This window comes from Trachurus japonicus, chromosome 1 (genome assembly GCF_045865225.1).
Source record: "Trachurus japonicus isolate A0001 chromosome 1, Traja_1.0".
Classification (NCBI taxonomy): domain Eukaryota; kingdom Metazoa; phylum Chordata; class Actinopteri; order Carangiformes; family Carangidae; genus Trachurus; species Trachurus japonicus.
The window spans coordinates 37,047,628-37,070,276 of NC_140907.1; the positions used below are offsets into that span (position 1 = coordinate 37,047,628).

General features: G+C 44.9%; 2 protein-coding genes across 2 annotated transcripts; both read left to right on the forward strand.

Moving 5' to 3' along the window:
• The first annotated feature begins 1,600 nt into the window (after positions 1 to 1,600).
• On the forward strand, positions 1,601 to 6,587 carry LOC146992493 (B-cell receptor CD22-like). Its single transcript, XM_085787110.1, has 9 exons — positions 1,601 to 1,921; positions 2,046 to 2,255; positions 2,406 to 2,666; positions 2,813 to 3,073; positions 3,151 to 3,414; positions 5,527 to 5,629; positions 5,717 to 5,777; positions 6,141 to 6,346; positions 6,433 to 6,587. The coding sequence occupies exons 1-9, from the start codon at positions 1,660 to 1,662 to the stop codon at positions 6,497 to 6,499; spliced, it is 1,695 nt and encodes a 564-aa protein (XP_085643236.1). The 5' UTR covers positions 1,601 to 1,659; the 3' UTR covers positions 6,500 to 6,587.
• Positions 6,588 to 19,605: 13,018 nt separating this feature from the next.
• LOC146992494 (E3 ubiquitin-protein ligase TRIM39-like) lies at positions 19,606 to 21,591 on the forward strand. Its single transcript, XM_085787148.1, has one exon. The coding sequence runs from the start codon at positions 19,610 to 19,612 to the stop codon at positions 21,278 to 21,280; it is 1,671 nt and encodes a 556-aa protein (XP_085643274.1). The 5' UTR covers positions 19,606 to 19,609; the 3' UTR covers positions 21,281 to 21,591.
• Positions 21,592 to 22,649: the final 1,058 nt, after the last annotated feature.

Here is a 22,649-nt window from a genome sequence, read left to right on the forward strand (position 1 = left end):
GTATATCAACCTGGAGCGGGGCTCTGCACAGAGAAAGACTGTGCAGAGGGTCTGAGTTATAATTATGCAGTGATACGGTCAGAATCCATGAAAAGTCCCCAAAGAAATTTAAATCAAAAGCAACTGGACTTGGTTATTTGTCTAGGAAAAATAACCAGACAAATAACCATGTCCAGTTGCTTTTGATTTAAATTTCTTTGGGGATAACGATGACCTGGACAAATGAGAATATTCACAGGCTTTGGGGTAAAGATTAACTGTGTTATGGTGGTGGGTATAAATGAGAGCAGGAAGAAGAGAAATATATGCAAACTAACGTGATAAACATGTCAAAGTCCAATGTTTGATGTCAACAGTATGTAAGGCACGGTTAAGGAGAATGAAACCAGACTGTAGCGTGCTTCGGTCATGTCTGTGTCTTTTCCTTTACTTTTCTTGGGTCTGTTAAAGGGATAGTTCAACATTTTGGCAAATTGGCCCATTGCCATAATCGCTACAGTCATAGCAGTAGGTTCATTACCTTTAATTGTCGGTGCAAGCTATTTTTAGAACGGCGGAGCGGAGCAGCGAGCTGCTCAGAGCTACGCTACGGAGGCTCATGGGATTTCTTGGTTTCCCTCATCAAACTCATCAAATACACAATCCAACAACTCCAAAACTCTTTCGTGGACAAGTTCACCAGCACATTCACCACGCTATGAGATAACAATGGAACGTTACGAAATGGAGTCATTTTCATGGTAAATACAGGGTAAATACAGTCTGCTCGGCAACGTGCATCAGCGGTTTTGCATGAATTTTCCTCTAAAACAACTCTGTCTGGTATCGTTCTGTTATTATCTCGTGGTGAATGTGCAGGTCACAACTTGTCCACCAGAGCGTTGTGGAGTTGTTGGATTGTGTATTTGATGAGTTTGATGAGGGAAACCAAGAAATCCCATCAGCCTCCGTAGCGTAGCTCTGAGCAGCTCACGGCTCTGCTCCGCCGTTCTAAAAATAGCTTGCACCGACAATTAAAGGTAACGAACCTACTGCTATGACTATAGGGATTATGGCAATGGGCCAATTTGCCAAAATGTTGAACTATCCCTTTAAGTGAATAAAAACTTGATGTATTAAAATACTGTTAACAGCCCAGTCCGGGCAAGGAGAAACCAAGTGTGAACAAAACAAGGACATTGCACACACACACTAATAAATATTATAATTATTTGCCCCTACGACATTGTTCATTGAGGCTGCATTAATATTCAGAGGTCCAGTAGGTTTCTGTTTGGACTTTTCTTTTTGTGTTCACTGTGGCTTCATACAGCAACAACATTATTCACAGTTGTGAGTTTGAAAGTGAATAAAAAGGAAGAGACCACAGGAGAAAAACATGACTTTTCTTCAGTAACATTTAATAAACTACTTAGCTCCAGCACGTCTCACTGCAAGTTTAAGACAAACATGTCTGTGATATTGTTCTATATTGTTATTTATATGTGTTTTAGTCATGTAGCAGGTTTACATGTTGAATTAGCTCCATAAAACTTCAGTGTTGTTCTGAGACTGACTGTGGTTTCTGCTGTGCTCTGTGTTACAGTGATACAGGGTCAGAGCTGGGGAGTGAAATACGCTGACAGTCCCATCTGTCCCTTTAAAGGATCAACAGTGGAAATGAGCTGCACATACTGGCACCCAAATGGCCATATAGTTCAGCAAAGATTCTGGTTCAATAAAGGGGGTAATGATGATTATGTGAATATGACAACAGACCCAGACTACAGAGGTCGTGTGGAGAATCACTGTGATGAGAGGAAACGCTGCACTCTGACAATCAGAGACCTGAGAGAGAGCGACTCAGCTGAGTACAGGTTCAGATTTATAACAAACCTTGATAGCTGGACAGGGGATCCTGGAGTGACTTTGTCTGTCACAGGTAACATTTTCACCCGAATATTTATCAATTTGGTTCAAGTCATTGACGACTGAGAATCTTTATGTGTCTCTGTGTTTGTACTTTTCTAGTTTAGTTCATGTCTGTTCTTTCTTCATATGTCCAGACCTCCAGGTGCTGGTGGAAAGATCATCAGACCAGGTAGAGCTGAAGTGTCACAACAGTTTTAAAGCAGCTGATGGTCCTTCATTTGTCTGGTACAAGGACGAACTGAAGATGGAGGAGAAAACATTTTCCATTAGAGTCTCTTTTAATGAAACCAACAAATATTCCTGTGCTCTTAAAGGACATGAGGATCACTGCTCTCCTCCAGTGTGTGAGTTTACTCCACAGTGTCACTAATACAATGTCAAACTAAAACCTTCCACTACACAGTTTATGTATCATACTGGATCAACTACATAATATTCACTTCTACTGTGGAAAGACAGTTAAAGTTGACTTCTCCTTGTGTTTCCTCCTCCAGACGCTCCAAAGCTTCCCTCTGTGTCAGTGAGTCCCTCTGCTGAGATAGTGGAGGGCAGTTCAGTCAATCTGACCTGTAGCAGTGATGCTAACCCAGCAGCTAATTACACCTGGTACAAGGTGAAGGAAACATGGGAACATCTCAGTGACCAACCACAGTTTGTCTTCAGCTCCATCCAGCCCTCTGACTCTGGAGAGTATGAGTGTGAAGCTAAGAATGAGATGGGCTTGAATTCAACACGTTTATCTGTTGATGTCAAATGTGAGAGTTTATTTTAAACCTTTATGGAGCTGAATAGTAACCAATGTTTTCTTTTGCATCTAAACACAGAACTATGAATTGTTTCTCATTCAAATACAACATGTAGCTCTGCAGTTAAACTGTTCTGTTGATGTTTGTTGTTCCAGATGCTCCAAAGCTTCCTTCTGTGTCAGTGAGTCCCTCTGCTGAGATAGTGGAGGGCAGTTCAGTGACTCTGACCTGTAGCAGTGATGCTAACCCAGCAGCTAATTACACCTGGTACAAGGAGAAACAAACTCAGCTTCAAGGAGCAGAAGGAGTTTATCTTTTCTCCTCCATCAGCTCTGAGGACAAAGGGACCTACCACTGCAGGTCTGAGAATAAATATGGACGGAACGACTCTGCGTCTCTAATTATAGACGTCCTGTGTAAGTAGAATACACACCTTGAATTTTAAGTTGTACATAACAGTTTTAATATTACTTCTTCACGTTTCCTCCTCCAGATGCTCCAAAGCTTCCCTCTGTGTCAGTGAGTCCCTCTGCTGAGATAGTGGAGGGCAGTTCAGTGACTCTGAACTGTAGCAGTGATGCTAACCCAGCAGCTAATTACACCTGGTACAAGGAGGATGAAGACTCACCAAAAGCTTCAGGACAGATCTTCACCATCACTGACCTCAGACCTGAACACAGTGGGAGTTATTCCTGTGCAGCCCAGAACACAATAGGACGTCATAAGTCCACCTTAAATCTGATTGTTGTTGTTTCAGGTGAGTTCTACACATTCATCATCACACACTGTTTACTGCACCACAGTTAGCTAATTAACCTCACTGATAATATCTCCTGTTGTTACTACTGCAGCTTTTATTCATTATTATTAGGGCCACGGGGCAAATGTACCGGGCACTGGCCCCTGCAGCCATGAAATAGCCCCAGGCACTACTGTTGTGTGGATTTTTTCTTATCTTTATTATTCCTCTTCCGGACACAATTTCGATTTGCTACTAGTCAAAACGTGCGGTGTGCTATTACTTTACAGTTAACAATTTTTTTGCAACGTAAGTCGCGAAAAACTGCAAAAATTTTTGCATTGAAGACAATGGATTGGGTGGGGAAAAAAAGAGCGAAAAAGAACAATCATTGGAGTTTTACAAACGTCTACTGCTCAGGCATACTTTCACCTAGAGATGTCATTTGAACTTTAAACAGTAGACACAAGTCTTGTGTATTAGTGTATTAATCCACGTTTCAATAGGTATTATAGTTTTTGATCAGGGTCCCTGATCAATGACCATGATCATTTTGGGAGAAATTATGAGATTATAATGGGTGTTTGTTGTACGGAATGTTTGTGTCAGAGTGCGTGACATCATCGGTCAGAGTGGGAGAGAGCCCCCAAAAAATCTTACTTTTATAATCTTTCCACACTCCTCCTGGACACAATTTACACTCTACACACATGATTTTTTCCGAATTTGTAGACAATCTTGTTCTGTCTCTCACAATGTGCTCAAAATAGCAGAGAGACTTAGAGAATTTTAATTGTCAGCCTCTAAGTGCGGCCACGTCCGTCTCTGCTCCTCATTGACTCCAATACAAAGATTTTCTGAGAGAAGCAGAATGGACCTCTGTTTTAAAATCGCACATTTCAGCAAAATATTTACTGTAGAAACACCAAATCGTACCAAATTGTTCAGGAAGTCCTTAATAGCGCTGATGGTCTGGGTTTTCTCTGATTAGAGTTACCGTTTTGTCACAGTAAGCCTAAATGTGAGACCAGTGCAGAGGCAGAAAATCACTCTTTTTCTCCACGTTTCTGTCTGCCTCAACCCCTATCGCCCCTATCGTCATTGGCAACCGCCTCAAGTTGCCGTGGTAACCTCTGAGCCTCAGGGCAGAGCTCGTTAAAGGGATAGTTCACCCTAGAATGATATTTCGCTCATTATCTACTCACCCTCATGTTGACTAAGGGCTGGAAGAACTTTCAGAGTCCACCGTCCCTTCTCTGAGTTACAGGGGGTCTTGTCGTAGCAGTGCATTTCAATGCAACGGTTGTAAAGGGACACCAGAGCTCTTCGTAAAAAAACACACACAAAAAAACATCCAAATACCTCCATGCTGCTCGTATGTAATGTCCGTCTTGTGCTGAAGCCCCAAATTGCGTAATTGTCCCGAAAAAATTAAATAAGTCCACATTCCAAGCATGTTTGTAGCATTAGCTCCGGAGTGTCTGTTGTCCGGTCTTCCGCTGCCAGCGCGCATGCGCAAGGTTCGCACTGATACTGAGACCGACTGAGACTCGAGTCGGTCTCAGTGCGAACCTTGCGCATGCGCGCTGGCAGCGGAAGACCGGACAACAGACACTCCGGAGCTCATGCTACAAACATGCTTGGAATGTGGACTTATTTAATTTTTTTCGGGACAATTACGCAATTTGGGGCTTCAGCACAAGACGGACATTACATACGAGCAGCATGGAGGTATTTGGATGTTTTTTTGTGTGTGTTTTTTTACGAAGAGCTCTGGTGTCCCTTTACAACCGTTGCATTGAAATGCACTGCTACGACAAGACCCCCTGTAACTCAGAGAAGGGACGGTGGACTCTGAAAGTTCTTCCAGCCCTTAGTCAACATGAGGGTGAGTAGATAATGAGCGAAATATCATTCTAGGGTGAACTATCCCTTTAAGGTTTATAAACAATCCACCTGGTGCTCGTTAAATGGTTATAAACACATACAGACGCTAAATCTGACACAGGATGCAGCTCATAACATGTGTCAAGTCAGTCACACAATATGGGCTGCTTTTTCTCCCCGTGGCCCTCTCAAAATTTCCCAGAGGAAATTTTCTAGTTATTATTATTATTTATCTCTTGTCAGTGTTTCCTTCTGGTTGTCCATGTTCATGGAAATCAGCAGCTGTTGGAATAATCACTGTTGTTCTCCTGGTTCTCGTCCTCCTCACTGTCTTCCTGTGGATCAGGTGAGAACGTCTATGTCTCCATCATCATCTTCACTGATCCATCTAAATGTAGGAGTTGATTCATTCGACTGTTTTCCTCCTATCTAGAAGGGACAAGTTGTTCACAAAGCAGCGTGAACCAGGAGAGAGACCTGACAACGGAGCAGAGGTGAGACAGGAAGAGTTCAAGTCTTCCAGTGTGAAATGAAGCATGAATGTCAGACTGCACTTGTCCTGTTAAAACTCACCTGGACACTGTTGTATCAGCTGTTTAGTCCACTTTCTTTGTGGCTGCCTTCTTGGTGTTTTACAAACAATAGTTCATTAAAGCTGTGGATGACAGTGTAGATCCCTCAGGCTGAGAAAAGTGGCTTTAAACTGTGGAACCTCACTACATGTTGATTTATTGACTTTGCCGAATGTGTGAAGGAACATGAAGCAGTGTGTGAATACTCTGACCTCCAGTGGTGGACAATGGGAATTACAACACAATAAAAGTCTTTTTATAACTGAGATGTGTTTGTCCCGTCAGCTGAACGTGGGTCCAGCGTTTGACTCCCCGTCATCTGCAGCAGGACAGCAGGATGACCTTAAGTACGCCAGCCTCAGCTTCTCTCAGCAGAACCAGGGAGATGTTGTCTCCTCCAACATCAGAGGTCATCTCCATAGAGAAACTGAGGAGGAAAATAAAGTTATATATTCTGATGTCAGACTGAACAACACCGGCAGTGCATCAGGGTGAGCAGCTCCTCTCACATGAAAACATATAAATAAATACACAGGTTAATAACTGTCAGAGTGAAGTTTTATTCTTCTCTTCACAGAACAAGACAACAACAAGATGGAAACGATGCATTTGCACTGTACAGCAAAGTCAAGAAACACAAATGAATCTGTGGATTGTTGTTTATACTTTGATCAATAAAACAAGGAAAAATACAAACACATAAACAACAGTGGTTCATATAGGGAATGCAAATACTTTCTTTTCTTTTCTTTTTGTTTTAAAGATTAGATTAGATTAGAAAGACTTTATTGTCCACCGTAGTGGAAATTTGTCTTCGGCCTCTCCAAGACAACAAAGCATAAAACAATCAAAGCACTCCACAGCATAGCTACACATAAAAGACATAGAAACAGGAAACAAACTGAATGTTGTGCACAATAGTCACAGACAACAACAGCCCTCTAAGGGGGTTGCCAGGTCAAATGATCATAACATATTCAGAGCTTGTATAGCCTGAGGAATAAAGGATTTCTTAAAAATGTCCCGGCTCATCCTGGGAACTCTGAATCTTCGGCCGGATGGGAGAAGTTCGAACTCTGAGTTTAAGGGATGTGTAACATCTTCAGATATCTGGCTCGCCATCCTGACAACTGCGGTGTTGAACAGCTCACCGAGTTGTCGTTGTTGCTTACCAACCAGCTTTCCAGCAATTTTTACTATGGAGGAAAGCTTCTTTTTTTGCTGCACCTTCAGGTTGCCATACCAGGCAGCTATATTAAACTGCAAACAACAAGGCCTCTGTATGTCATTTCCAATATATGTTGACTTACACCAAAGATCTTTAATTTAAAGGGGTTGTAGATATAAGAAGGAAAACATATTTTCTCACTTACTCCTACTTTTATCCAACCATGTAGGCCTATATTTGCTGTGAAAATGTACCTGTATGTTACTTAAGTTAAAACCCAGGAAGAACCCTCCGTATGACATATTGTAAATAAAACAGCAGGCTACACTGGATCATATATACATTACATGGATAAATATCTACAGTAAATAAAACACCGTCAAACAGTTTGTGTTGTGTGAGTGATTTGATGGTGAACAACTCAACACGATCATCACTCACCGTGGGGGCCGTCACTCACCGTGGGGGCCATCAATCACCGTGGGGACTGTCACTCGCCATGGGGGCCGTCACTCACCGTGGGGACCATCATTCACCATGGTAACCATCAATCACCATGAAGACTGTCACTCACCAGAAGGGGAGCGTCACTCACCACGGCGACCGTCACTCACCGTGGGGACCGTCACTCACCGTGGGGACCGTCACTCACCATGGGGACCATCAATCACCGTGGGGACCGTCACTCACCATGGGGACCATCAATCACCGTGGGGACCGTCACTCACCATGGGGACCATCAATCACCGTGGGGACCGTCACTCACTAGGGGGCCATCAATCACCGTGGGGACCGTCACTCACCATGGGGACCATCAATCACCGTGGGGACCGTCACTCACCATGGGGACCATCAATCACCATGGGGGCCGTCACTCACCATGGGGACCATCAATCACCGTGGGGACCGTCACTCACCGTGGGGACCGTCACTCACCATGGGGACCATCAATCACCGTGGGGACCGTCACTCACTAGGGGGCCATCACTCACCATGGGGGCCGTCACTCACCGTGGGGACCATCAATCACCGTGGGGACCGTCACTCACCGCGGGGACCATCAATCACCGTGGGGACCGTCACTCACCATGGGGACCATCAATCACCATGGGGACTATCAATCACCATGGGCTCCATCAATCACCATGGGGACCATCAATCACCATGGGGACCGTCACTCACCGTGGGGACCATCAATCACCGTGGGGACCGTCAATCACCGTGGGGACCATCAATCACCGTGGGGACCGTCAATCACCGTGGGTACCATCAATCACCGTGGGGACCATCACTCACCATGGGGACGGTCACACACAAATGTATTGTTTATTTTATTCTAATTTATCCAGGGACAGTGCACATTAATTGGCATTTCTGTAAATGCACCAGTGTTGGGCCTTCAAGGTGGCTGTCATTAACCCTTTACTTAAAAAACCTTCTCTTGACCCAGATGTCCTAGCCAACTATCGGCCTATATCCAACCTTCCTTACATCACTAAGATCCTTGAGGTGATAACTCACTGAGCACTCTGACTGTGTCCTACCTTTAACACACGAATGGATCCAAGGCATCAGAAGAAAAATGAACCCGATCATTTTGCGATAAGTATGTAATGACTGATGGTATTATGGCTTCTTAAGATCTAAGAACATGGCTCCAACTACCCCCTCTTTATCCATTCTTGATTTAACAGTTTCGAAATAAAAAACTGGTGGCGGCTTTTGTGGAGTGATGGCTCTAAATCCAAACTGCATAGGGTGTAGTTTATATGGAGAATTGTTAAGATGGGCAATTAGTTGATCAGCTACAAATCTCTCAGCGATTTATGACACCACTAGGAGGATGCTGATAGGCCTGTAGTTGGAAACATCATTAGCATTTCCAGACTTAAAAATGGGTGTGACGATAGTAGGCTTCCAGGCGCTTAGGTACATAGCCTGTCTGAATCTATTAATGATCTATTAATAAGCCTATAATACATCCATGTGTCAAACACTCATGAACTGAGCAGTGTGTGAGTCCAACGTGGATTCTACATGTGAACAGCGACTTCTATTAATTATTAATCTGGTGATTATCACTGATGTTCCCTATAACAAATCAAGTAAAATCAGTTTATTAAAGGTCACTGAAACATTTTTTAAACGGCCCACTGTATCCCTGAATATGGTTCTTAATTTTGTTTAGTCCTATAAATTTAATGTGTGTTATACAGACTGTAGAAAAACACTCATTAATAAATGTATTTTTTGTAATCATTCTATCTTTTAGCTTCAATGTTATATTCACACAAAAAATGAATTTTCTTCTCTTCCTGATGACAATTCAATTATATATTTCCACATTCTCTTCATCACAAAGTAAAATAGAATCATCAATAACACAAGAAATATAAACAACACAACGTTTTTAACCAAAGTTGTTGTTGTAATAATGATGAATTTGATTAATAATGCAATTTGGGGAGTTAGAAGCAGATGCAGGTGTTTATTAATTTAACTGTTGATTCTTGTGAATAATAACACATCTTTATCAGAGACGCTGTAACTTTTGACAAAAGTTGTATATTCATCCAGACAGATTTATCTGTGTAGAACATTATGACACATTGAGGTTGTTGTGTTTAAGAGAAATAAATAAAATCATGTGAAATGTAAGTAAAAGCACAATAAAGAAACAGAAATATCCAAATAAAACCTGATTATTCCCCTAAATACTATTTCTCTATGTAATCAATAATTACTTAAAAGTAATATTTTGGATATTAACACCCACTGCACAACTGCACATTATTTAATTGGTGCCCAGTGTGAGGCAGTGAAGTGTCAGATATATTACAGTAACAGACTCACACACACTCATCCTGATTTAAATCATTAATAATCTCTGTTAACAATTTCAATAAATTGATCAAAGGGAGGAAGGAAAAGAGGAATGAAGGAATGAGGGAGGAAGGAAGGAAGGAAGGAAGGAAGGAAGGAAGGAAGGAAGGAAGGAAGGAAGGAAGGAAGGAAGGAAGGAAGGAAGGAAGGAAGGAAGGAAGGAAGGAAGGAAGGGAGAGAGAAAGAAAAGAATGAAGGAAGGGAGGGAGGAAGGAAGGAAGGGGGAGGGAGAGAGGAAGGAAAAAATGAAGGAAGGAAAGGAGGAAGGAATGAATGAAGGGAGGAAGGAAAAGGAGGGAGGGAGGAATGAAGGAAGGAGGGAAGGATGAAGGAAGGGAGGGAGGGAGAGAGGAAGGAAAGAATGAAGGACGGGAGAAAGGAAATGAGGAATGAATGAATGAAGCAAGGAAGGAAGCAGTGACAGAGGTTAATATCCACCAGGAGTGTCAGTTATCCAATCAGAAGAAGGAACAGAAATTACATCATATTCTCACATCAGATCAGAGTGAAACATGATTCAATAGATCAGTGATCGATATTCACCTGCTCGTTAATCAATGATTCACCTTCACATTAAAAACACTGATGTGGATTATTGATCACTGAAGAACACGACCCCACAGAGGTCAGAGGTCAGAGCTGATCCTGGTTGGCCCCCTTACCACCCTTTCCCCTGCTGTTGAACCGGCCTGCCCTCCCTTCCCATGAACCAGTCTGCCATCCAGTCCTCCCATTAAGATGGCCTGCTCTCCCTGCCTTTCCTCCCACCAGACGTGGTGAGGGATCCCTCCTCTGTTGCTCACCCTGAGGTTTCTCCAATTTTTCCCAGTTGAAAAGGTTTACTATGGAGTTTTTCCTCAGTGGATGTGAGGGTCAAAGGACAGAGGATGTTGTTATGATGCCATACAAAGGACCATCACTCACCGTGGGGACCATCACTCACTGTGGGGACCATCAATCACCATGGAGACCATCAATCACCGTGGGGCCAATCAATCACCGTGGGGACCATCACTCACCGTGGGGACCATCACTCACCATGGGGACCATCACTCACCGTGGGGACCATCACTCACTGTGGGGACCGTCACTCACCATGGGGACCATCACTCACCATGGGGACCATCACTCACCGTGGGGACCATCACTCACTGTGGGGACCGTCACTCACCATGGGGACCGTCACTAACCGTGGGGACCATCACTCACCGTGGGGACCATCACTAACTGTGGGGACCATCACTAACTGTGGGGACCATCACTCACCGTGGGGACCATCACTAACCGTGGGGACCATCACTCACCGTGGGGACCATCACTAACCGTGGGGACCATCACTCACCGTGGGGACCATCACTAACTGTGGGGACCATCAATCACCGTGGGGACCATCACTCACTGTGGGGACCATCAATCACCGAGGGGACCATCAATCACTGTGGGGACCATCACTAACCGTGGGGACCACCACTCACCGTGGGGACCATCAATCACCATGGGGACCATCACTCACCGTGGGGACCATCAATCACCGTGGAGACCATCAATCACTGTGGAGACCATCACTCACCGTGGGGACCATCAATCACCGTGGAGACCATCAATCACTGTGGAGACCCTCAATCACCATGGGGACCATCAATCACCATGGGGACCGTCACTCACCGTGGGGACCATCAATCACTGTGGAGACCATCAATCACTGTGGGGACCATCACTCACCATGGGGACCGTCACTCACCATGGGGACCATCACTCACCAGAAGGCAAGGCAAGGCAAGGCAATTTTATTTGTATAGCCCGTTTTTACAAACAGTTTGTCTCAAAGGGCTTTACATGGCATCATAACAACATCCTCTGTCCTTAGACCCTCACATCCACTGAGGAAAAACTCCATGGAAAACCCTTTTAACAGGGAAAAATCGGAGAAACCTCAGGGTGAGCAACAGAGGAGGGATCCCTCACCCAGGATGGACAGACGTGCAATAGATGATGTTACAGACAAGACAGTTTACAGTTTATGACACAGAATGTGCGAAATATGGAAATGTTAGCAAGAGTTGATGAGGGCAGCCTCTGGTGAGGGGGGAGCGGGGGGGGGGGGGGGGGGGGGGGGGGGGGGGGCTGGGAGAGCTTGCCAGGAGAGAGGAAGGAAAGAATGAAGGACGGGAGAAAGGAAATGAGGAATGAATGAATGAAGCAAGGAAGGAAGCAGTGACAGAGGTTAATATCCACCAGGAGTGTCAGTTATCCAATCAGAAGAAGGAACAGAAATGACATCATGTTCTCACATCAGATCAGAGTGAGACACGATTCGATAGATCAGTGATCAATATTCACTTGTTTGTTAATCAATGACTCACCTTCACATTAAAAACACTGATGCTGATTATTGATCACTGAAGAACACGACCCCACAGAGGTCAGAGGTCAGAGCTGATCCTGGTTGGCCCCCTTACCACCCTTTCCCCTGCTGTTGAACCGGCCTGCCCTCCCTTCCCATGAACCAGTCTGCCATCCAGTCCTCCCATTAAGATGGCCTGCTCTCCCTGCCTTTCCTCCCACCAGACGTGGTGAGGGATCCCTCCTCTGTTGCTCACCCTGAGGTTTCTCCAATTTTTCCCAGTTGAAAAGGTTTACTATGGAGTTTTTCCTCAGTGGATGTGAGGGTCAAAGGACAGAGGATGTTGTTATGATGCCATACAAAGGACCATCACTCACCGTGGGGACCATCACTCACTGTGGGGACCATCAATCACCATGGAGACCATCAATCACCGTGGGGCCAATCAATCACCGTGGGGACCATCACTCACCGTGGGGACCATCACTCACCATGGGGACCATCACTCACCGTGGGGACCATCACTCACTGTGGGGACCGTCACTCACCATGGGGACCATCACTAACCGTGGGGACCATCACTCACCGTGGGGACCATCACTAACTGTGGGGACCATCACTAACTGTGGGGACCATCAATCACCGTGGGGACCATCACTAACCGTGGGGACCATCACTCACCGTGGGGACCATCACTAACCGTGGGGACCATCACTCACCGTGGGGACCATCACTAACTGTGGGGACCATCAATCACCGTGGGGACCATCACTCACTGTGGGGACCATCAATCACCGAGGGGACCATCAATCACTGTGGGGACCATCACTAACCGTGGGGACCACCACTCACCGTGGGGACCATCAATCACCATGGGGACCATCACTCACCGTGGGGACCATCAATCACTGTGGAGACCATCAATCACTGTGGAGACCATCACTCACCGTGGGGACCATCAATCACCGTGGAGACCATCAATCACTGTGGAGACCCTCAATCACCATGGGGACCATCAATCACCATGGGGACCGTCACTCACCGTGGGGACCATCAATCACTGTGGAGACCATCAATCACTGTGGGGACCATCAATCACCGTGGGGACCATCACTCACCGTGGGGACCATCACTAACTGTGGGGACCATCAATCACCGTGGGGACCATCACTCACCGTGGGGACCATCACTCACTGTGGGGACCATCACTAACTGTGGGGACCATCAATCACCGTGGGGACCATCACTAACTGTGGGGACCATCAATCACCGAGGGGACCATCAATCACTGTGGGGACCATCACTAACCGTGGGGACCACCACTCACCGTGGGGACCATCAATCACCATGGGGACCATCACTCACCGTGGGGACCATCAATCACCGTGGAGACCATCAATCACTGTGGAGACCATCACTCACCGTGGGGACCATCAATCACCGTGGAGACCATCACTCACCGTGGGGACCATCAATCACCGTGGAGACCATCAATCACTGTGGAGACCATCACTCACCGTGGGGACCATCAATCACCGTGGAGACCATCAATCACTGTGGAGACCCTCAATCACCATGGGGACCATCAATCACCATGGGGACCGTCACTCACCGTGGGGACCATCAATCACTGTGGAGACCATCAATCACTGTGGGGACCATCACTCACCATGGGGACCATCACTCACCGTGGGGACCATCACTAACTGTGGGGACCATCAATCACCGTGGGGACCATCACTCACCGTGGGGACCATCACTCACTGTGGGGACCATCACTCACCGTGGGGACCATCACTCACCGTGGGGACCATCACTCACCGTGGGGACCATCACTAACTGTGGGGACCATCACTAACTGTGGGGACCATCAATCACCGAGGGGACCATCAATCACTGTGGGGACCATCACTCACCATGGGGACCATCACTCACCGTGGGGACCATCACTAACTGTGGGGACCATCAATCACCGTGGGGACCATCACTAACTGTGGGGACCATCAATCACCGAGGGGACCATCAATCACTGTGGGGACCATCACTAACCGTGGGGACCACCACTCACCGTGGGGACCATCAATCACCATGGGGACCATCACTCACCGTGGGGACCATCAATCACCGTGGAGACCATCAATCACTGTGGAGACCATCACTCACCGTGGGGACCATCAATCACCGTGGAGACCATCAATCACTGTGGAGACCCTCAATCACCATGGGGACCATCAATCACCATGGGGACCGTCACTCACCGTGGGGACCATCAATCACTGTGGAGACCATCAATCACTGTGGGGACCATCACTCACCATGGGGACCGTCACTCACCATGGGGACCATCACTCACCAGAAGGCAAGGCAAGGCAAGGCAATTTTATTTGTATAGCCCGTTTTTTACAAACAGTTTGTCTCAAAGGGCTTTACATGGCATCATAACAACATCCTCTGTCCTTAGACCCTCACATCCACTGAGGAAAAACTCCATGGAAAACCCTTTTAACAGGGAAAAATCGGAGAAACCTCAGGGTGAGCAACAGAGGAGGGATCCCTCACCCAGGATGGACAGACGTGCAATAGATGATGTTACAGACAAGACAGTTTACAGTTTATGACACAGAATGTGCGAAATATGGAAATGTTAGCAAGAGTTGATGAGGGCAGCCTCTGGTGAGGGGGGAGCGGGGGGGGGGGGGGGGGGGGGGGGGGGGGGGGGCTGGGAGAGCTTGCCAGCTCAATGGGAGGACTGGGTGGCAGACTGGTCCATGGAAAGGGAGGGCAGGCCGGTCTAACAGCAGGGGAAAGGGCGGGAAGGGGACTGTCACTTACCAGAAAGTGACTGGGGAGCATACATCAGTCCGACTGCCCAAAAGTCCGACGGCTCATTTCTCCGACTACTCATCCTACAGTGTTAAGGTTAGGTTTAGGGTAAGGTTAAGGGTTAGGGCTACTTAAGTCGGAGAAGTGGGAGGTCGGACTAATGGACGCAAAAATAAAGAAATGTACGGTCGGAGAAATGGGTAGTCGGACAGACGCCATGCGCCCAAAGTGACTGTCACTCACCGCGGGGACCGTCACTTTTACCATGTGGACCGTTACTCACCAGAAGAGGATGGTCACACACAAAGGTATTGTTGATTGTATTTTATGTCATCCAGGGACAGTGCACATTAATTGGTATTAACTGAGGGGACCGTCACTCATCGAAAAGGGACCGTCACTCACCATGGGGACTGTCACTCACCGCGGGGACGTCACTTACCATGGGACCGTTACTTACCTTGGGGACCATCACTCACCAGAAGGGGACGGTCACACACAAATGTATTGTTTATTTTATTCTAATTTATCCAGGGACAGTGCACATTAATTGGCATTTCTGTAAATGCACCAGTGTTAGCCAAGAGAGAGAGAGAGAGAGAATAATAATTCAAGCAAGGCACCTGTTGAGACAGATCTGGTAAATCTACTACAAGCCAATTTTTTATACCAGATTTACGCAGTGAAATTTTACCAAATTATCCCAATTTAAGAAGGAATGTTTGCCCAGGATACTGCAGTGATTATGTCGGAGGGGTTTCTTATCCACCACCTTCATAGCTTGCTTATACGCAGAGAGAATCTGTGTTAATGTTGTCTTACAGGCCTGAGATCAGCTGGTGAGACAGTATGTGGAATGGGGCATTATCGTTGCATTAAAATACAACTTTGCAGCTTCTGTGGTTAGACAGGGTCATATATCTAAAATTTGCTAGGTTGTATTTGATTGATTGCGTGACATTTTTTACTTGTTTTTTTAATGTAAGGTTTGAGTCTAAGATGGTTCCAAGATACTTATATTCTGTCACTACTTGTAGCCTCTCACCTACCACATACATATCTGGTTCCTGCGTGTTTGATGCTCTTTTTGTAAAGAACATGTCTACTGTTTGATTTACATTTAAATGTAGGCAAGAGTTGAGCCATTTGGATACCTGTACCACGGTTGCTGATGTTCTTACCATGAACATAGATTACAGTATTGTCTGCATACATTTGTATTTCGGACTTGGGCAGGTCATTAATAGGCTGAACAGTAGAGGCCCAATTCTGATCCCTGGGGCACCCCCACATCATATTTGAGGTCAGGTGATAACTCACTGAGCACTCTGACTGATTGTGTCCTACCTTTAAGATACGAATGGATCCAATTTATGACATCAGAAGAAAAATGAAACCGATCATTTTGTGATAAGTACATCATGACTGATCGCATAAACGGCTTCTTAAGATCTAAGAACATGGCTCCAACTCCCCCCCTCTTTATCCATTTTTGATTTAACAGTTTCGATAAAGAAACTGGTGGCGGCTTCTGTAGCGTGATTGGCTCTAAATCCAAACTGCATAGGGTGTAGTTTATATGGAAAACTGTTAAGATCAATCAATCAATCAATCAATCTTTATTTATAGAGCACCTTTCATACATGGGAATGCAACACAAAGTGCTTTACACACAGAAAAATAGAAACAGAAAAACAATTACAAGTAAAAACCCCTCCCTCCCACACCCCATACTGCACACACACACACACACACACACACACACACACACACACACACACATACACACTCTCTCTCACTACTGACACTAGGGAGACATGGCATGACACTGAGGATTGAGGAAGCGCTATCTTTGGGGCCGTCCACACTGGGAGGAGTGGCAGGCCGTGCCACAGGGGGCACCAGCGCCCAGGCCCCCCGACCCCGACAGACCACAGCCAGCGGAGCTGAAGGGACCCAGGGACAGCGCCCCCAGCAGCAGCCCAGACACAGCTCCCAGCGTGGAAGACCCCCCTGAGGAAACACTGGAGTTAAAGCTAAAAACTAAAAACATAAGATAGGATAAAAACATTGAAAAAATTAGTTAATAGATGGGCAATTAGTTGATCAGCTACAAATCTCTCAGCGATTTATGACACCTCTGGGAGGATGCTGATAGGCCTGTAGTTTCCAGACTTAAAAATGGGTGTGACGATAGTGGGCTTTGAGGCACTTGGGTACATAGCCTGTCTGAATCTATTGATGATCTATTAAAAAGCCTATAATACATCCATATGTCAAACACTCTGAGCAGTGTGTGAGTCCAACGTGGATTCTACATGTGAACAGCGACTTCTATTAATTATTAATCTGGTGATTATCACTGATGTTCCCTTTAACAAATCAAGTAAAATCAGTTTATTAAAGGTCACTGAAACATTTGTAAGTGGCCCAATGTATCCCTGAATGTGGTTCTTAATTTCGTTTAGCCCTATTAATTTAATGTGTTATACAGACTGTAGAAAACACTCATAAAATAAATGTATTTTTCGTAATCATTTTATGTTTTAGCTTCAACGTTATATTCACAGAAAAAACTGAGATTAGCTGTGATACCACACATTCACAAGTTGCAATAAAGTTCTAGAAGAAAAACAACAAACCAAGCAACACAGAACCTGAGGGATTAAACAGTGACAGAAACTTGACTCCATATTCACCAGATAAAGGCTGTTGTTTCACAATAAAAGCACAGACACTGCTAGCTGCAGTGGGAGGAGCCGGAAACTGGAAACACTGGAACCAGAGGAATGCTGAGCGTCAGCGTCCAGAAGTGAAAGTAAAGAGTGAGAGGAGGACGACTGAGCTGCAGCAGAGACGAGACAGAAAGTCAAAGTGAGTCCATCAGGTGTTTGTCAGCAACACAGCAGAGTCTCTACCAAACACTGGTGAGTACAGCTCATCATAGTCACTGTGTGAGCAGCAGCTTTAACACTGAGCTTCATCTCTACTCACTCCCTTCATGTCACACTGACTCTAGTGAACTGGCTCACAACAGACCTGAGGCTGTTTGTCCACAGAGACACTATAGTCCACTTTAAACTGTCTCTGTGTCTCTGCTCAGGACTTTTACAACTCCTCACTCAGTCTCGGAGCTTCACTCTCTACTTCACCTCATTTCCTGCTTTCATGCTGTCAAGTTATTACTTCCTACTGCTGTTTTACTTCCTGCAGCTCTTTCACAATAAAAGCATCACACTGTTATTGTGAAGCAGCCAGAGGAAACACAGTGTCCTTGTCACTCTGTCAGAGGTTTTCTCTTTCAGTGATATCATGAAAACCTTAGACATATGATTCAAAGTGACTTTAACTGGTATCATGTTAGAACAGTTGTCATATTTATTTATTTAATGATCTATTAATTCTATTATCTATTAATTATCAGAATGTATTTCACTTTAAGCCTTCCACTCTAAAGAATCCATTGAACAGTGCCCGTGCACTTAATCTCTTATTATAACCATAACTCCTGCACTTTATTTGTCTAATTGTTTACACTTTTATATTTCAGTGTTTGGTTTGTTATTGTTCTCTATCAGTCTACAGTATATCATAGACTGTAAAAAGAATGGACCCGTGAAGTCACCCATTGGTTTGGGGGAGTCTGTTTTGTGCCGCTTTCATAAATCCGTATTTCACTGAAGTGGAATCACACCCGCATACAAATGAAAGCTTTCTGGTACCTTAGAATGAGTTGTAACAAGTCGTTACAAATACATAAGTGGGCGACGCACCAAACCGAGGCGGCCATGTTGCATCGCCATTTTTTACGCTCAGTGGCAGCGTGACCGTAGGTAACCACGGAAACTCAGCGGAGCTGTCGGCTCAGAGAGAAAGTTCTCCAGGTAGCGCCTGTTAAAACTTTCACCACTGTGTAGTGTGAGGAAGGACGGAGGCAGTGATGTTGCATTCAGGTGCAGTCAGGGAGACGGCCGTCGGCAAACCAACCGGATGTCATTTTACTCCACCAGAGAAAGACGGTAAAACAATACCACATCACCATGACAACATATTGTCACGCCTGTATTGTTTTGCTTCCTGCTGGCGGACTTGTTTACATAGACGCTTGTTTATCCTGTTACATGCAGCGTCTGTTGTCCGTCTGACGTCTGCCCGATTTCACGTGAATGCAACATCAAGAATACGTTCAGATATGCAACCGCACCGCTAAATGGGGTCATTCCTACACATTATAACTTTAAAGAGGTCTTGAGCTCAGTTGGGTCTTTTAGCTGGTTAAATAAATAACCAATCAATTAAATATTTGTTTAGGTGTACAGAAAAGGCCATTTGTCCTGTTTGTTGTGCCTCCTTCCACGAGTTGCTGCACGAGTTTACCCAAGTAAGGAAAACAAATGTTGTTTTCTCCATGTTGAACTTTAGGGAAATAAACAGGTCAACAGGACGGCCCCGCCCCCCAGGTAGAGAACCACAGTCTTAAAGACACAGAACATTATTTTAAATAAATGTTTGTTTTCTCTCCCTCAGTGTGTAGACATGTCTGCTGCCAGCAACCTGAGGTCTGAAGATCAGTTCCTGTGCTCCATCTGTCTGGATGTCTTCACTGATCCAGTCAGTACACCATGTGGACACAACTACTGTCAGCGCTGCATCACTCACCACTGGGACGTTAATAACAGGTGTCAGTGTCCAATGTGTAATAAAGTTTTCAAAATAAGACCTGAGTTGCATGTGAACACTCTGTTCTCCGAGATGTTTGCTCAGTTCAGACGTGAAACTCAACAGAAAACCAGCAGCAGCAGCTCAGAGCAACAAGTTTCCAAACCAGGAGAAGTTCCCTGTGACGTCTGCACTGGAACCAAACTGAAGGCCCTGAAGTCCTGCCTGGTGTGTCTGACCTCCTACTGTGAGACTCACCTGGAGCCTCATCTGACACTGTCACGTCTGAAGAGACATCAGCTGATGGAGCCTGTGGAGAACCTGGAGGACAGGATGTGTAGGAAGCACGATAAACCTCTGGAGCTGTTCTGTCAGACCGACCAGACATGTGTCTGCATGCTCTGCTCTGTTTTAGACCACAAGACTCATGAGTGTGTTCCTCTGAGAGAAGAATATGAAGGAAAGAAGGCAGAGCTGCAGAAGACAGAGACTGAAACTCAGCAGATGATCCAGAAGAGACGACTGAAGATTGAGGAGATGAAACAGTCAGTGAAGATCAGTAAAGCTGCTGCAGACAGAGAGAAAGGAGAAGGTGTTGAGGTCTTCACTGCTCTGAAGGAGTCTGTTGACAGAGGCCTGAAGCAGCTCATCAAGGAGATCGAAGAGAAACAGAAAAGCTCAGAGAAACAGGCTGAAGACTTCATCACAGAGCTGGAACAGGAAATCTCTGAGCTGGAGAAGAGAAGCACTGAGGTGGAGCAACTCTCACTCTCTGAAGACCACCTCCACCTCCTCCAAAGCTTCCCATCCCTGAAAGCTGCTCCACCCACCAAGGACTGGACACAGGTCAGAGTCCGTCCACCATATGAGGGGACTGTGGTGAGAGCTGTGTCTCAGCTGGAGGAGACGCTCCGTGGACAGATGGAGAAGATGAAGGAGGCTGAGATGAAGAGGGTCCAGCAGTTTGCAGTGGATGTGACTTTGGATCCTGATACAGCACATCCTAAACTCATCCTGTCTGGTGATGGAAAACAAGTTCATCATGGTGATGTGTGGAAGAAACTCCCAAACAACCCAGAGAGATTTACACGTTATGCCAACATCTTAGGAAAACAGAGTTTCTCTTCAGGCAGATTTTACTTTGAAGTTCAGGTTAAAGGAAAAACTGACTGGACAGTGGGAGTGGCCAGAGAGTCGATCAACAGGAAGGGAGAAATCCCACTGAGTCCTCAGGATGGTTACTGGACGATATGGTTGAGAAATGGAAATGAGTATGAAGCTCTTGATGACCCCCGACTCAACCTGAGGTTGAGGTGTGGTCTTGAGAAGGTGGGGGTGTTTGTGGATTGTGAGGAGGGTCTGGTCTCCTTTTATGATGTAGATGCTGCAGCTCTCATCTACTCCTTCACTGGCTGCTGCTTCACTGACAAACTACACCCATTCCTCTGTCCTGGTCTTAATCATGGAGGTAAAAACTCTGCCCCTCTGATCATCTGGCCTGTCAATCAAACTGGGCATCTGAAAACATCTAGTTCTTTGAAGAACTAATGTAAATATTTATTGTCAATACTAAACAATGTAAATCTTTTTGTTTTCTACTGAGTTAACCTTCATCAGATCATCATCACACAGGAAAGTTAATGTGTGTGATAACTGCCGTTTAATCACTTGTTACTTTAGTCAATTAGATTAGACCAGTGGAAACAGCTGAAATGTTTTACCACTGAAATGATGCAAGTGTTTATTAATGTAACTGTTGATCACTATGACTCTTGTGAATATGAACACATCTTTATCAGAGACACAGGAACTGTTGACAAAAGTTGTATATTCATCCAGACAGATTTACCTGTGTAGAACATTATGACACGTTGAGATTGTTGTGTTTAAGAGAAAAGAAAAAAAAAAGCATAAAAAATGTAAGTAAAAGCACAATAATGAAACATAAATATCCAAATAAAACCTGATTATTCTCCTAAATCCTATTTCTCTATCTATGTAATCATTAACTACTTAATATTAATATTTTGGATATCCTCCTCCTCCTTAGGAGCTTTAGGAGCTTTAAGAATAGCTGTTTCATCTACAAAACCCTCAACGGACTGCCCCCCCCCCGTTGAGGGAATATTTCAGACGGAGAGCTAACACACTCAGCACCAGATCTGCCTCCAGAGGGGACTGCGAGGTGCCATTTAGACGAAGCCAAATAGGCCAAAATTCTTTAACTGTGAAGGGCGGTACTTGTTGGAACAGTCTACCAACCCCAATTAGAGACAGCCCCACGTTTAATGCATTCAAAAAACAGCTCAAGGCATGGCTGCTGTCCCACCAAACTTGCATCCACGTCTGAAATACTGACTAATTAGCACTTTCATACAGTACCACTGTAGCTCTTATCTCCTTTTATAGCATATCCATTTTTGTAAATTATTGTGTAGCTACCTCTTTTAAATCTAGGCAGATATCATTATCTGGCCTTTCACTTCTTATTGTTATAACGGCTGCTAACTTTGTACACTACCTCTGTTACCACGATGGTTATCACTATTATTATTTATATATTTCTTCTTTTCTTTTTTTCTTTTCTTTTTCTGCAGGTGGCAATGCGCCGCCTAGCATTGTCCCCTGCACCGTTATTATTATTGTTATTATTATTATCTTTATTTTTTATTTTTTCTTTATTATTATTATTGAATCTTGTTCTTTATTTATTCATTTATTGTTTTTTTCCTGCAAGTGGCAATGCGTTACCTAGCATTATCACCTGCATTATTATCTATCTATTTTTATTTTATTTTATTTTATTTCATTTATTATTATCCGTTTTTTTTTTTTTCTCTCTCTCTCTCTCTGCAGGTGGCAATGCGTCGCCTAGCATTGTCACCTGCTGAGTAATTTGCAACACTGTAATTGAAAC

Excerpts from the sequence above, each read along its gene's own strand:
- LOC146992493 (XM_085787110.1), top strand. The coding sequence starts at position 1,660 with ATGAGCTGCACATACTGGCACCCAAATGGCCATATAGTTCAGCAAAGA. Across the intron at positions 5,630-5,716 it reads ACTGTCTTCCTGTGGATCAG|AAGGGACAAGTTGTTCACAA; the intron begins GTGAGAACGTCT and ends CCTCCTATCTAG. Across the intron at positions 5,778-6,140 it reads GACCTGACAACGGAGCAGAG|CTGAACGTGGGTCCAGCGTT; the intron begins GTGAGACAGGAA and ends TTGTCCCGTCAG.
- LOC146992494 (XM_085787148.1), top strand. The coding sequence starts at position 19,610 with ATGTCTGCTGCCAGCAACCTGAGGTCTGAAGATCAGTTCCTGTGCTCC.